Below are 17,089 nucleotides of genomic sequence, written 5' to 3'. Positions count from 1 at the left end.
AATAACCCGTGCTTTTACGAAATGTAAAACGTTTTCATTACGGCGTTCTTGTAAGTTTCAATATAAACCGAGAGTACATGAACATATCACCCATGACACCACACTCCTTTATATACTCTAGTACTATAGGTATGTGAGTGGGTGTGCTCACTGAAATCATATAACTACACTGTAACAAAATTCACATTTCTGGGGTAAATTCAAGATTCACTGTGAATATTGTGGTTTCATTGTTGTAAAATATGGCAATCACTCAAGTCGACTTATACAAAGCTATCAATATTGGCACAAGTTAGTAATGACTCAAATATTAAGAGGATGCGGATTAGCCTGAAAGTGTATTAGAAACAATAGTCTAGTAGTATAGCTCAGCAGTATATTAGAGACTAGTTCAGTTTCTTTTATGTGTTTCACCAAACCTTTCAAAATAAAAAAGGCTGCGTGAATATACCTCCTGTTTATAGAGTAAATGCATACTGTTGGTAGAGCTGTTACCGTGCTCACTTCTTTTTCTGCTTTTTTATTTGAAGGAGATTAGATCATCATCAACAGTGTTGCTGCCCTCAACTGGAGATAAATAGGTAGGGCACTGTCCTGAAACGTGGACTTCATCCTTCTGAAGATGAAGCAAATATAGGCTGCAGGAGAATATGGAAGATGAAATTTACAGTGTTTGACGCTGTCTTGTTTTGATCCGGCATGTGGTGTAGAATATGCTTAATTAGTTGTTACAGACATCAAGTGGCTTACATACATTAAACTAGACTTTATATAGTAGACATCTATTAAAACTACTATAAACACTTAGAAATGCTTTGCAGAAATCAAATCAGTTGTATGCAAAACATAACAGACGCAAAGGGATCAAACCAGTCAAAGTTCAATACGTCACGCTCTCTTTTATGACGCAGAAGCAGAGTGCAAGTTAATATCTCAATTGGATTCTGTCTGCAATAACCAGGCCAGCTCGATTCATGTAAGAAGAATGAATGAAAGACTAAAGATGTCATAAGGAGGAAAATAAGCTCTGATCTTTATCCTGCAGCACGTCTAGAGACCGTTCGTTAAATCCACATAAATGATAATGACACCAGTTTGAACATTATTTAAATCTGCTCCCAAATAGGACTTGATTGTTCCATTTAATCCATAAAGTGACACTTAATCAATAGCTAAATTTGTGTACACAAGCCCATGAAAGATATCTGAATTAGCCTTATGAAGATAGATTGGCCAGCTCTGCCTTTGCAATATACTGTAACCGTTAAACATAAACATAATAAAAATTGCAACTGGGCAAATATATAATAATGAGTCATGCTTTAAATTTTCTCCTCCAAGGAAAATAATTTGTAAGCCCTGCACTTATAACAGTGAATCTGGCACATTGTCATGGAAAAGGGAAACGAGAACTGTCATGTGACGTTCAGTGTAAACCTGTAATCTGTCCTGTGAGAAAGACTATTGTAAACAAATGATGTTCACGGTAGAAGGTCTACTTTTATAACTTAATTTAACTATAAACAGCCAAATAAAAGCTAATACAAAATGTGTTACCCGCTGAAACGTCATGTTTAGGCGATTTCTTTTAGGCTCTGTGGAATAAATTGTCAGTTCCCCCAAATCAGAAACTATACCAACTCTGTCAGATAAAGGTTTTACGCGTTGCTGCCGCATGATTTCTGCCGTGTCCACAATGTAATGGAGGTGAATTGTGTTTGTGGCGTTTACAGCTTTTAAACCTTGTCTCTACAATATTCAATAACAGCAGAAACCCGGTTGCTGCATGATTTAACTCACAGATCTCACCATTCATAGGTCACACAGCAAAAGCCGGCAAACAATAAAACAGAGCTGTGAAGAATTGAAGGTGAAGGGTAAAACAGCTAAAACACAGACTGAATGGAGGCGACTCCACAGACACTCTTCTCCTCCCTGAAGCCCCCCGCCCCCATTTACTGTCAACACAGGCCTGATTCGGCTGCTGCCAGCCGTGGTGAAATGGAAACGTGAGCTGTGTGCTCTCTGTGCACACCTGGCAGGACTGTAACAGACGCGCTTCCTAATCCTAAGAGTGCTCCGTGGCTCTCAGGCTAAACGAGGAGAACGTCTGAATTAATATGTATGGGGCCACTGTATACGGGCTCATACAGATGAGTACGCTGATAGGGTTGGGGGATGGAGGCATTCCTGGCATGCTGCCTGGTGCTCTTCTAGTTGCTAGCGGGTAATGCTCTCTTAGCGTTATGCTCCTATGTCACTTCTCCAGTCATCAGCCAGTCACCAGAGCATCTCGACACCGATCGTCTCTCACTTCATCCTTGATTAAAATGTACAGGGATAACTGGAGAACAGAAGGTCTACTGATGCCTGGTCATCTCCTCTTCATCCAGTGTCCGCACATGTTTAAATCTGAACACTGCTAGATTCACACAGACTCCATTACATCAGCACCAAATACAGTTCCATTTCCATTTCCATGCTTTGATCCTGTGCAGACTTCTAATGACTTCTCTCCTTGGGGAGTCTGCGCATTTATTTTTAGACGTCAACATCATTCTTGCTCCATCACAGGACATCCATTGCCCTATAGGAGAAATCAGGGTGACTGTAGAATATTTGTCAGGTCAACTTGCCAACAGATGTTGTGAACACAATCCATCAGGAGCAGATTGAAATCCATCTAGTGCAGTTGGTAGCAAACAGGAAGTCATTGCCCAGCACCTCTGCCGTGTGGAAACACAACCACTCCTACGGGCTCGCGGTGCAGGTCTGCCTCAAACATAGAGCTTACAAAGATTAATCCCACAAACAATCAGTCTTTTGAATATCACCGTGGTTTTAGTTTGGAGACAGTGGATTTGTGGCCTTATGGAGTGCGCTTTCAAAGGGCTCAAATATTTGCAGCTTGCTTTGCTGGGAATAACAAAAGCTGTAATCAGTGCAGCTTCATATCCGTTACAATGATGTCTGATGACGAAGACCTCAAATATGAAATAAAACGTAATTAAACAGCTCGTGGTCTTCTGGCGGTAGAGACGAGTTTATCTCACATCGAGGCTGTAGTGGCCACTGGCTCAAGGCCGTAGCAGACATCACAGTTGAACTAACCCAGTATTATAGAGCATGTGGCCAAGAGACCTGAGCTACTGCATGAGTCAGTGATTGAGAGGCTGCTGAGGAGAAATCTGAGGGACCAGAGGATTTTGATGACGCACCCAAGTAAAATTACAGTTGACTTAGAGAAAAGTGTTGAAGTCTAATTAACCAGACGCGGACTGAAAGAGACTGACAGTTCGATGGATCGTCACGTTTTGGCTTGTTATGTGTTTTGTGATATTCTGGGCTTTTTGAGTACATCACAGAAACACGCCTGTCACCTTCTTTTTCTCCCGTCGTGTGTTGTGTCAGGGATGACGTTGTTTGCAGCACTTTAGATAAAACCTAAAGGCTGAGTGAGCGCAGTCTTTTGTTGTTCGGGGTAACAAAGGAAATAACACTAGATAAACACCACCACGTCACCTGTGCCAGTCTGACTCAGAAAGGACGTATATGCACCCACTGCCTCATTTAGCTTCATTCTTTGTTGACAATAAGGAAACAAAAGCTCCACAGCAAATAAATAGCAAAAAGGATTTTATTAATTAATACTTGTTACTTGTCAGTGTGTGTGTGTGTGTGTTAAAGTCCAACCCCAGTATTTACTTCTAACCTGTTCTGGTGGTGATACTGTTTAGACAGTCAGGCTGATAGAGTGTCCAGAAGGTCCTGCTGTTCCAGTGTTTGGTGAAGATAAGCCACTCCTAATAGACTTTACTGTGAATAGGGTTAAGACATATCAACAGTAAATAAAGCAGGAGTGAGGAGTGTAAATGCCACAGTATTCAGGTTAAAAAACGAAGAATCAAATAAGCAAACGTATCTGAATCAGAGTATGTCATAGAAAGATGCTACGTTTTGAAGCATCGATGTCAAGTTTGCGGAGACAAAATGAAGTTAGAGTATGAAAAACGTGGGAGCAACGCCGAGGCTACAGAGAAAAAATTGACAAAAAAGGGCAATTACAGCGTTTCTGGAAACCACAAGCCTTCGAAAGCCCAATACAGTGTGAACTTAAGAAAGAGCTGATTCAGAGGGTAACTCAGGACACGATTACAGGATTAGCTGTTTGGAATAAGGTCACTGCTGGCAGGTGTTCATGCAGATACTCCACAGTAGCTGCGGCAGTGCGTCGCACGCAGAACAAGGAGCTTTTATAAGCCGATCTGCGAAATGCGCCGTGGTGGTTGAGTGACACACGTAACGCACGCCGACTTCGCCCGCGCGTGTGCGTCTCGTGAGCACGTTTCAGTCTGAAGAGCATCATCCGGCGTCAACAAGGAACACAAGGAGCAACAGAGGAGCTGATTGCAGCACTCAGTAGTAGAGCCGCTGCTGAGGATCCTCGAGTACCTGCGGAGGGATATGCACAGCAGCTATTTATTATACTGTGGCCCTTATTAATGCACTCTATGGATGTGTGACAGGCTTTTCACATCCACACAGATAATGAGAAAATCATAACTTATGGCATGAATGCGAACACCTGCCGCTCGCTTGTAATGACACAAGCAGCTCGAGGCGTGAAACCCAGATTTCACGCTACTCCGTAACTCAGCCTCGCTTCGCGCCGCGCCGCGCCCTCCACTCATGCGCCCAGACACCTGTGCATCCTGTTGCTACAGCTTTTTCCCCCTTTTTAATGCTTCGGAATTACAAATCTCCTTCTGTGGTTCTCAAGCTGTGCCACCATCCCACAGAGTGAATGGGTGTGATGGGGAGGAGGCTGGAAAACTGAATTCATCCGCTTTGCGGGAAGGTTTAATAGTGTTTGGCCACTGAATTGTTGGCAAGATTAACAGGAGCAAAACAACATGTACAGGTGCTGCTGACTTATTATGATATTAGATTATATTGTATTATATTATGTTACATTGTACAGTTACAGTGTTACAGTGTGTGTGTGTGTGTGTGTGTGTGTGTGTGTGTGTGTGTGTGTGTGTGTGTGTGTGTGTGTGTGTGTGTGTGTGTGTTTTCTAAGCTCCTCTCTGGTACCTTCAGATTCCTACGCCGGTGGAGCTCGTCTTCCACCTCCTACAGTCACTCGCTCGCTCGCTCGCTCGCTCGCCCCAACCACTCGACCCCTTCCACACCTCTTCTACATCCATCATTTGTTCTTTAATAATACATCATTTCAACTTACCCGTGGGGGTTTGTGCGGCTTTGCTGTTTTTTTTTTCAGTTTCTGATGGAATTGACATCTCAGTAAGATTTTATTACAGCTGCACAGTTTAACAACACGTTACCATTGCAGGGCAGACATAGGTGCTAACTTCTAAAACGTAAAGCATTGAAAGCTGTGAATTATTAAAAGACTCTGTTTAAATATAACATGGCTTTTTCCCTGACAGACGTTTGACTGGACAAAAGTCTCACCTGTACTTGTGTTGAACTGATCTGAGAAGTGAAGAATGAGACATGCTCCACTCTGATCCTTAGGTAACGCTACTGTGCCTGTTATTATAAACATTTACAGCATGAACTCATGACGACACGGGAAAAGGCCAAGTTTTATTCGTATGAAGACGTAAAAAAGAGGCATGTTCATTCATAATGAAATGAAATAACCTTGAATCCTTCAGAAACACAAACATTTTGAGAACGGCTGGCGTGAGTTGTTGATATTGTGGTTGTGGTTGTAATTTCCTCCTCACTTATCTGTTTCAGCTCATCCTGCGTGTGAAATAGTGAGCTATTGATAGAAACCCAGATGAAACTGAATCTCAGTTTTAAATTCCTCCTCTGTCGGTCGGCTCCAGCGGTGTCCGGCATTTGATGCAGGATCACGCTTTAGTCAAACCTGATGAGGCTAAAACCTGGAAACCTGACTTCAGGTGCTGCTTCTCCACTGTATGATCTGCTCCCATCTGCTACGTTTCCACCACTTCCCATGGCTAATTCTCCATTTTGATGCTGCTCCCTGTGTCTCGCAGGCCTGTTTTTGAATGTGCACATGACTACAAGCACCTCTTCACCTGTAGGTTAAGTGATGTATTTGCTCTATAAGGGGAGTAATAGGTTGGATGTCAACACACCATTGAATAGCTGGAGTGTTTACACTGTCTGAATGGCAAAACTCTGCTTCTCCTCCATGTCACACACACCAGACGGGATGCGTATTGACAAAACTAGATCACATTGGCAGGGAAGGAAAAGGAATCAGTGGTGTCTGAGTTTTTTTCTAATTCCATGCCTAATGAGAGTCTGCACATTAACTCAGCCCACTCGCCTTAAAGGAAATTAATGGACCTGGTAACGAGATAAGTTTAATTGCTCACAGCGTGGACATTGGGTCTGTGGCTGGAGACTGTTGTGTTGCTGTAGTTCAGGTGTCACTACATTCAGCATGAAATAGCTTAAAGCTGCTGCTGCTGATGTCGTATCGTAGTGTTTATAAAAGTATATTGAAAAGTTATTTACAAACACTCACACACACACACACACACACACACACACACACACACACACACACACACACACACACACACACACACACACACACTGTCATTGTGATTCTGGGGAAGATCAGAGTTTCTAGGAAACACCAGAATGTCTAAACCGATCTCTCCCGATAAAAAGAGATATAGAAAATTTTACTTCATCATATCATTCGTTATCCACCGGGGATTGTAAAGATCTGGATGCAATTTAATGGTAATCCATCATCCAGCTTAAAGATATTTAATGCTGGGTGGCTACTAGGTTCTGACTGGTGCATTTCCCAGCGGCGCCAGTGGGATCAGTTTGTGAACAACGTTTGGCTTTGCAGCAGCTGTAAATGCTGATACGCAACAATAGTCAATACCTGTTACTGCCGCGTAGCTCAGGCTACAGCGTATCGACTGCGGTTACTTCAGTGAGGAGACTTTGGCGGAACACAAAGCCCCTGGAAGACCTCAGATCACAGAACTCAAATCCGCCACAGCCGGTGGTGAGTCACTCAGGCTGCAGCACCTCATCATCTTGACCATCCACAAACACAGCACTGACTCTAGACCCACTAGATTTGCTATGATGCATGGACCATACATCCAACGTGGAGGCGAGATCATTTCAGCTCCGGACACGTGGCCGGAACCTGATGTATTAGATGCGTGAAGGGACGACGACAACAGGGAGCAACCCAAATGTGAACAAACTAGCGCCATCCATTTCATTACAGCCGAGTCGATTTCCATCTGTAGCATGCAGATGGTTTTACACCCAGAGGAAACGCATCCTAACTTCGCTGGTCACCGGCGACGCCGAAGCCGGTGGCAGGTTTCTGTCTCTTCCAGGACCCAGACGCCTCCTGCTGCCGCGCCGCAGCTCAGGTGTCGCCTCTAAACGGTACAGTGGATTGCAGGCGGCTTCATTTGCATAAATGGTGTTGATAAATTAGCCGCTAAAGCTGAGACAGCTGTACTTGTTAAATTCTCGGGCATGGTGGGATTTAGCATGGCTGTTCTGCTAAGTTATATATGTAAAAAAAAAAAGACAATGAGCTTGGTGTGTTTTCTGCATTGTGAAGGGGCCACGTGCTGTAAATATGCAGCGCTGCAGCATGTGGCTGATTTCACGTCCAGCAAAGTGAGCTGTAAACGTCGACGCGTCGGTCCCATTCCTCAACGCGGCTCCAACCCGGGCTCTGCAAACGCACCACGACACACAAACAAGCTCAGTGTTGCGTTAACGCAGCACCACAAGCACAGATTGAGCAAACGCGGCAAGGATAACTGGCTATAATTGCAGTGAATGCGAGTGTTACACACCACTGTGCTGCGTTTTAGTGCCCAACGGTCTGCACGGCGCATATGTGAGTCGAGACAAAGGCGCCGTTATGATATTATTAGATGGAAAAATGAAGGGAGCTGAAGGTGATAGAGATTCAGCCAAGGTCTCCAACCAGGGATGTTGAAGTTTATTGTCACTGTCATATTCAGATTTCCCTCTGTCTTATTTCTCCTGTGTGCTGAGGTAATTTGCTCGCACAGCCACACTGTTCCGAGAGCTACAGCACCTGCACAAGGGACAATGGAGACGCACATTAATAACTGCAGGCGGTGCACACACACTTAGAGAGGTGACAGCACACGCACTAGTTAGGGGATGGTGCTATTAGGCTTTAAACCCGGCAGAATGTCCCCGAGTCGCTGGGGTCAATATCTGATGTCAGCCCCACTGCATTGGAACCTGCGGGAAAATCAGAATAAAGGCAGATTCCGCGCAAGCCAGAGGTGGAGATGTGAGGAACAATCACCAGGGAACACACAACACAACTATTGATGTTGGACCAAGCACCTCAGTCGCTGCCTCTGGAGGAAATGGTAAAAGATGGCGATCCAGTTGAACTTAATGAATTTGACCATTTACTCTCCAACCTCTGGCACTTTAATGTGGTACTAATACGGTATTTTTAAGGTAAGCCATCATCGTGGCATCTACCGTAAGTCATAATTCCTCTACTCAAAAGTCCCAGTGTTTTAGATTAGGTGACACACTTCCTTAATGGAGTCACAGCTGTTCAATCAAACGCAATTAAGTGAACATGTCACACTCGTACCGTCTCCCTGCCAGAAGAATAAGACAGCCTGGTCTCACGAGGAGCCGTGACGAGGCGAGAGGGGACGGTCCCCTCGGTGAGGAGGGGGCGGGTGAGGCATTCACGTGATTAATTTTTGTCCGCGATGCCCGGTGTGAGCTGCGCCAAGTTCACGTCACCTAGGACGCACAAGGCCGGAATTTGACAATCTTGCTTATAAAATAAAAGCATCCTTTTTTTTCATTTTTATTTATTTAAAGGGTTACTGGTCGAACTCCAGAGGCGTGGACACAGAAAATACAGGCGAAATAACAGCAGCATAAACAAAACCGGTGAACAGGTAAAAAGGCTAACGTCAGCTTCTGGAATTATTTATTATATATTACTATTATTATTAGTAGTAGTAGTAGAAATATTTTTCAACATATATGGAAAGTAGTGTGCAAATAAACACAGAAGGAATTCTAAAAATACCTATTCATTGTCATTAGGTTAATGTTAAAATAAACGCAGTTTTAAATCATTTAGCTGTTATACCGAACACATTCGTCGACCAGTCGCCAAACGTGCTTGTACTTTGTTTTGAAAAGTGCCACCGGACGTGAGATTTCTGCACAGTGGCGAGCTTGGCGAACTGAAGCTGCGGCTCTGTGCGTTTTAAGGTGAACACGTTTAGTTTGGAGCGGAGTTGAAAAAAACGGGACCAAAGCGACCGTGATCGAGTCACTGCTCAGAATCCCGGCGCGTCCACGGAGGAGCCTCGGAGCAGGTGCGCGCAGGTCACGGACTGGGACCCAGTCACCGGGACGCGGAGTTGCTCGGACTTGGCTGCGTGTCAGACTCCGGCGAGCGGCACGGACGACGCTCCGCTCCGCTCCGGATCTCCGGCTTATTAGCCCGCAGTAACGGAATAAGAAAGTGGCAGGAGTTTGGCGGATCCTCGCGGCGCTTTGATGTTGGCACGATGGTTCCCAGCTGGGCGACTGTCGCAAGACGCTGCGGTAGGTGAAGTGCTGGGAGAGACGAGCCGGAGCTTTTGGGTTTGTTTGAGGAGCGAGCTTCGCAGCGTTTAGTGGCGCGCGATGAATCCCCACGTTCCACTCTCGTGTGTGGGTTTTAAATGAAACCCGAGAAGTGTGTGTGGCAGCTGAGGCTCAACGCTGAGGATCCGTCGGGTGCTTTTTTCGCCCTCCGCTCCATCACCATTTCCACGAATTACGCGAGGAATTTCATTTGTGAATATTTAATTAGAGAATGACTCCCCACAAAGACACACAAACCACACCGGCCTCTCTCTGATGATTATTGCTTCAACTACTCTGGCCCTTTTTGGCAGAAATACGCAGGATTCCTATGATTCAACCAGGGCGCGCGTCATCTCTCCACTGATCCATTGATTTATGATTTTTGGGGGGCATTTATCTGCTTGCGCGCGAGGACTTGGCTCCGTTTGAGGAACGCTGGGTCTCCTTTCTTCCATCGGCGGTCACATTTGGAGCAGGATACTCGTAACTTTCCTCTCCCATGTGGAGAAGACGCGGCGTGGCCGTGCCTCCCACAGTCGCCGCTCGCCACGACCGCGAGGACGACCGCAGCTGAGCGACAACATCCTTTGAAGATCCCCGTCCGAGGCGCCGCGCACCGTCGCACGCTCGTGCGGATGCGTGCGTTTCTGTTGCGCATTGTGCAACTTGAAACCGCGCGAACAACTGCAACAGGATCGCGCGCAGGCTGCGGAGAGGTTTATTGGTCCAGCATCGGCCGCTCGAACACCTGGGATTTAACGTCCGCCTGCTGGGATTCCTACCATGTCAGGTGCACGGGACTGCAGATGGACGCTTCTCATCTGCGTGGCGGCGCTTTCATGTGGTGAGTGATTTTTTTTTTTCCTTTTTCATCTTACCCTCCCCTCATCTCTCTCTCCTCGTGCCCCCTTCTCTCCCCTCCCCTCCCCTCTTTCGGGATCATAATATATGACCATAAAAACACGAGGATGCCAAATTCCTGCAACGCGCAGCTGTAAAAGTATTTAAAAAGAAACGTCCACAAACTTGGACATTTTAGAAGAGCGCCTATGAACGCGAGCCAGCGCGCAAGTAGCTGTTGACTGGCGTTTAACTGGAACACTACCATCCAATGACCCCCCACTCGTACAGTCACCAGCGGCACCAGCAGGAATCACCTAGCGATGGGTGAGGGAGGAGCGGGAGCAGGACGAGCGTCGCTCCGGCGTGTCTCACAGCCGGCTGCGCTCTCCCGGTGTGCGTATTTTGCGTAAAATCGCCTTTTATTTCGTAGCGGGAGGTCTCTCGCGCGACAGATAAGCCTCTATTCTGTCCTACATAGACCGACTTCAGCGTCGAAGAAGTGTACGAAATCCTAATCGAACATCCCAAAGATGACTTCGTGACATGGCACAGTGATGTAGTTGCACTGTGGACGCGTAATCCCGCTTTAATATCCAACATGTGCAGCTCGGCCGTATTGACGCAGCAGCGGTAGGCGGCGTGACGCTTGGCTGCGTGGATTAAGCGCAGCGCCGAGAGGCCATCGGAGCGGGAGCGCCTCGCGGTGCCGTCGCTCGGAGGCCTCTTCACGGGCTCAGTGCGGAAGTCTGGAAGTGCCTCTTTCCACCCAACCACTTCTTGCATCCTGCCAGGCGTTTCGCGCAGTATCTGCCCCCTCTCCTACTCGTTTTCACCAAGTCTTGCCTCCAATTCATTACCACACAAAAGAAACGCCTACATGTGCACTTTAGAATACATTGCACCCTCCCCCCGTGGCTTCTGGGCGCTGCATTAGTTGCCTACGCGGATGCGGCTAACGGTGCGAGGATCTCCAGCTTCCTGGACGACGCGGCCGCTGCTGTCAGGAGTAATTGCAGTATCGCGGCTGGCGCGCGGCCCGCTGCCTCCGGGGGGGGGGGGGGGGGGGTTCAGAGGTCCTCGCCCTCACGGACCTCCGAGTCCCTCACGCACACGTGCACAGAAACGTTAAAGCACTGGGCTCTTGTCACACTGGCGTTAAGGAAACAATCTGGAAGAACACCTCAAGATAAATGCGGCAAACCTGCTGGATGAGCAGCTGAGCAGACTAATCCCCAGGTGTGAAAACACGGCATCATGAGCTCTGAGGAAAATCCGGCACCGTAATGAATCTATTTGCCTCACTCTTATCGCCGGGAATTTACATTTTTACATATATATTGTCTGAAATGCGCCGATGTAAATGGGGCTGAAGAATCACCTTTTGCCGCAGAGCTCGGAGAGAACGCCTCGCTGGGATCTGTTGTGACACTCGCTGTGGACGGTGGTTCTTTACAGGAGCTCGGAGCTGCGGCACCCACGTTTATAGACGCACAGAGGTGTTTTTCTATTACCGCCGTTCTCCACAGGGAGATCAAAGGTCAGTGAGGCGTTGCTGGGTCTGTGGGGCTGAAGGGTCTGGACCCTAGCGGCCCCGTGTGCTTCGCTCAGGCTAATTATTCCAGGCTGTTATCGGCCCTGGGAATCGATCATGACACCTGGGGGGCGCACGGCCGCCGCCCAGGTGTCATCTAACGCGTTAGAATCTAACGCGGTTCATCTGGATAAATGGCCTGAATGCATCATGACTAATGGCGTTCCACGGCTGATGGAGGAGGCCGCCGCGCGTCCACGGCGCTGGACAGAGAGCGGACAAAGCAGCAGTGTGACACCCCGGCGCTCGTGTTTTTAGCCCTAATTGATTTTACATGTGGCGAAACGAAGCCCGTCGCTGCGGCTCCGCGGCCCTTTTTTTTTTTTTTTTTTTTTTTTTTTACGCGGGAAAACGCCGGCACACGCGGCTGCTCATCCGTATGCATGAGCACCTTGCGACCGCGAACGGGCTCCTCAGTTATTCTGTTTCGCTTCACGCCGGGCGTTTGTGGGGACGCTGCGCCGCTGCCGGCGTACCTGTCACCGCTGCTTCGAGGGAGCGCACGCAGCACGTGCTCCTGTGCGACCGGAAATAAATAAATAAATAAATAAATAAATAACTCAAGCCCCCGGAACAGCAGGGCGACCACCTGCGGGAAACAATGAGGGCGAAGGAAGCGGCTCCTGGAGAGCGGGCTGCTGCTGGTGGAGGCTGTTAGCGAAGCATTGTGGCTCTGCAGAGGTTGTTGTGGAATGAATTCTAAGGATGTTGTCCTTCATCGCTAGTGAAAGGAAGCTTTTGTGAAGCCCCGGTTCCCTCAGATGCTGTGCGATGAGCCCGACCCTATGCACTAAGGGCTTCGGGGCTGCTCGGCGCTCCTTGCGCCATTGTCTATAATGCATCGCGTCTTTTGATGGTGGAGTGGTCGGACTCTTGTAATCTTTGAATTATGAGGGCGAACCCCCTTTATTCTTTTCTCCTCTCTTTGCCGGGGGTGAGAGGATCAGTGGCCTGTCTAGTCAATTTACCGTGGTCAGTAAAGCTGCACTTGCTATTCAATCTGCTAAAAAGCTCAATTTCTTAAGAGCGAAGATGAAGCTCAGTGAATACAGCCCCAGTTACTGTATAAGTGCTGAGGTTCATCTTTTTCCCGAGCAGGCTGTTTATTCTATGATGCACGTCTGCTGAGGCTCGGCTTCATTCATGCTGCTGCTGCGGCTTAACTTTCACACTTGATCTAGATTCTTTGTATGTTTTAGCCTCCGATGCAAACGAGCAGCGTTTTTAATTGTTTTCATTAAGCAAGTTGAGAAATCTCCTGTTCTGTCTGTCTCTGAGTGAGGCTTGGAGTGGGATTGTGTTGTATGGAACGGGCCACATATGGCAACGATTCATGTGATGACTCCAGCAATTTATAATTACAACACAGACCCAAAGTGGAAGTGAGCATCGTCGCTGAAGCAGGTTTAGATTCTCTAAACTCTTGTTTTTTGCTGTCATTTTGAAATGATGAGAGAGAGGCACCAGACCGACAGCAACGCGTGCGACCCGGACGCTTTTTTTTGCCCGTGCAGGTCCTCGTCAAACCTCCTGCTCCACAGTAGGCGATCACGCGTGATCCGTTCCCCCGCTGCACACATTCCACCGCGCTTTGATTTGAAATAGCTTCCTCTCCGGCCTCCGGTGTTGCGAGTCAGCCTTTTATTTCACGCTGCAGACAAACCCACCGAACCCCACAGAACCCTTAAGTGCCTTTATTTTGTCGCGGCTCCGTTCCGGACCCCCCACTGGGAACCGCGCTGCCGCTGTTGTCGGTTGATCCTTGCCTCCATCACGTTCCTTCACCTACATGTGTCGGCGCTTCAATCCCTGTGATGCTTCAGGGGTATAATCCTTTCCTTGTGTCCCGGCGCCGTAATATATTTATATATTTCCCGTTTCACCAGTCGTCTGTCCCCCGACAGGCGGACGGGGAGAGAAAAGGTTACGCCGAAATAAGGCCCTTTAATTCCTCTAAGTGGACTAGGTGCAATATAAATCTGAGCAGAGGAAACGATTTGTGACATTATGTTCACATGGCAGATGACACGCGGTCCGGGGGGGGGGGGGGCTTGTTGTGGGACCTTACAGAAGCCGATCTCTGCACCTTTAAAGCCACGGTCGACGCTTGATCAACGACACGTTGACATTTGGACTAGAGGAGCTCAAAATCTGGGGTTCTGATTCCTGGAGCATCGTTATTGTATATTTTCTTATTGGACGACACATCCAATGACGGATGCGTCCGAGCCGCCCGTGGTTTAATATATCTGTCAGCATCCACGTGGAGCCCTGTCTAGCGAGGACGTGGCTCCGAGGGCTGGATATGAAAAGGCGTTCTTCTCTAATAGCATTAACACCAGACATAATAATGGTTGGGTGCGTAAGATTAGTTATACAAATGGCAAATGTCGTTCATCAGCTTGTGAGGCTGCGGAGATCAGAGGAGATAAACCATCTGGTGCAGAGGTGTTGGCGCTTCTCCGTTGCTCTCCAGCAGTATTTCCCAGTGGACCGTTAGCCTCCGTATGAAGGATTTGTGTGATTAGTTCTGTAGAAAATAAAGAAATATGACCAGTTTTTTTTTGCTTTCAGCGCATCTGAGGCTTTTCCTCCCCTGAACACTGATTTCCCAGTGCTCCCAATCTGCTAAAGGACTAAAAGACGCGCGCGCTCCAGTCTGGCGGCCCCCTCGGCCTCCTCCTCTGCAGCTGCTTATACCACTTCATTTAATTTAACTTTTGTTGTACGAAGCACAACATGGCCGTCGGCCGTGGGCCGGCCGGTCGCCCTCAGCCGCGGCCCGTGTATCTGCGGCGTCTCCCACGAAACGATTAAAAGTGCTCCAACCCGGCGTTGGATCCGATCACAGCCACGGGACACGCGTCTAATTAATAACGAATTACAAGTGACGCGTGTCCCGGCCGCGGTGTTCGATCAGCTCGTTCCTCCGCGGCGGTTTGGAGCTCAACGCCGTCTGCTGAGAGTGGCAGGTCTCCCACTCGCCCAGCAGCTCTCTCTCTCTCTCTCTCTCACTCTGACGTCTGTGGCCGATGTAAATAAACGCCGCACTTTAGTGTGAAGCTGTGAATTTCCGGTGTTGAGTCCTGGGTTTCATCTGTCTCAGCTCAAGTTCACAGACCGGCTATGCATTTTGTAATTGATGCTTCCATATTGCTGCAAATGATGTCTCTGACTGGTCTAAATGAACACGTGCCCCACTTCTTTCTCCAAGCAAAGCCTGCAGTCAGCCAGGACTTGAGTTCATATCTGCTGACTGCACATTTTAACACTGTCGTCATGTTGATTCTGACACTGGGGAAACGGACGCGTCACAAACGAGGCCGCCGTAGCGTTGAGCGAACTGGATTTGCCCGACTCCACTGATCACGTTGTGTACAAAGCCCCAGACAAAACAGGGCTCGGCCGCTTCGTCATGTTTTATTCACACGCACTCGTTGTGGTGGTTGACTGCAGGGATCTCGCTCACGGCGCTGGAAGTGGCAAAAAGTGAACGGGATCCTAGCAACGAACCCACCGCCTGCCAGAGAAATGCGTTCGATCCCGGCCCAAATCGCGCCAAACGGAAATTCAACTTTGATCCTGTGCATCCGTTTTTTTTTTTGTTGTTGTTTTTTTCGCCCCGGGGAGAAACATGATGTCTGCGTCAGCCGTGAACCCCATAAAATCTCATCCAGCTCCATCACAATGTGGCGGAACATGAGGCGGAGGACCTCGTTGGCCCGGAGCCGGCCCGGACGGGGGCCCGTCCACGGCGCCGGCCCCCGCTCGGCGTCGGAGGGCCTCCCCTCAGTCGCCCTCGGTATTTTTGGAACGGCAACGATTATCCGTTCCATGAGACTGAAACATTTACGCTCGTGCAGATCAATCGGGACATAACGCTCCGAGCATCGGCTGCTCTGCATGGGAAGCGAGGTCGCCTCGACACATTTAGTGCAGTTCATCAGGCGGTTGAAACTGCCCATAGTCAAGTTTGCAAAATATTATGGGCGCGGCATCATTGAATTAAAGCTGCTGTCCCGGTCTCTCCTCTTACTGAACCGCCAACCCTGCAGCACTCTGCCTGATTGAGCAATGCCCAACGTGATCAATTCCTTTATTAGGTTACACGGGCTGCGAGAGGGAAGGAATCCCTGCCTGTTGTAATGGCCTCTGCTCTGTTACACGGCGCCCAGAAGACATTAGAATGTTTTTGCCATAAGCCCATGAAACAGGATTGAACCCACGCAGGCTCCTACACATCTTGAGGCTGGATTTCCAGCAAGAGCCCCGATTTGAGTCCAGCGCGTTGTGAAATACGAAGCCGGAGCCCGTGCATCGGGGAAAACGGGCCCTTTTTGGCTAACGTGACATGTGGATGTGCACTAAGCACCTGTTCAGTTAGCCGCCGTTTAATCCGTTTGGTTCTATGAGTGAGGAGTTAGAAGGGTCACAGAAACTGATTGATTTCTCTGCCGCTCAATTCACTTGAAAAGACACCAAATAGAGCATAGGAGAAATATTGCTGTAATCTATAGTAAAGGGGGGGGTGGTGCTGCGTGTCACGGGGCGTTCATGCTGCGCAGGACTATCGAGCGCCTCGTGCCGCGCCGACCTCGCCGCTCGTTGTTCTACGGCGTCAACGGCCCGACGGACGGTGAGCGAAGCCCCGCGTTCGGACCAGGATCCCTCAAATGTCGCACTTTTACAGGTTAATTATTCACAGCACGTTTTGCGCCCTGATGCTAACGAGGCGAACGAACGCTCAATTAAATGTCCCGTAAACATGTCGATCACCCTTTTAATGGATTCCGGTTGGTAGGTGTCATTAAGGAGAGTTGGGTCCTTGGAGTTTCTTGAGGATTTGTAAAAGTTTTTATGGTTTTCCCACTAAAATTGCAAGGGACTCCCCCACTGTTCTGATGCTCTTTAAACCTACCAGGTGGCCCAATGCAAGCGTTTTAATCGTTTGCTTTTCAACCCCTCTTCTATTTCCCTCTCTTCATTAGCTGAAGCTGATACAGCTTCGCT

At 48.2% G+C, this 17,089-nt stretch overlaps 2 protein-coding genes across 2 annotated transcripts in view; both read left to right on the top strand.

Moving 5' to 3' along the window:
* gtf2ird1 (GTF2I repeat domain containing 1) overlaps nucleotides 1-17,089 on the top strand; it is a 189,613-nt gene that overhangs the window by 33,574 nt on the left and 138,950 nt on the right. The window lies entirely within an intron of this gene.
* Nucleotides 9,256-17,089, top strand: part of tmem132e (transmembrane protein 132E) — a 182,369-nt gene continuing 174,535 nt past the window's right edge. Inside the window, exon 1 of the mRNA XM_029174630.3 lies at nucleotides 9,256-10,489. Within this exon, the coding sequence (XP_029030463.1) occupies nucleotides 10,429-10,489 (61 nt within the window). The 5' untranslated portion in view covers nucleotides 9,256-10,428. The remainder of the gene's footprint in view (nucleotides 10,490-17,089) is intronic.

This window comes from Betta splendens, chromosome 14 (genome assembly GCF_900634795.4).
Source record: "Betta splendens chromosome 14, fBetSpl5.4, whole genome shotgun sequence".
In the NCBI taxonomy this organism is placed as follows: domain Eukaryota; kingdom Metazoa; phylum Chordata; class Actinopteri; order Anabantiformes; family Osphronemidae; genus Betta; species Betta splendens.
This window is presented reverse-complemented; position numbering and strand designations above follow the sequence as displayed.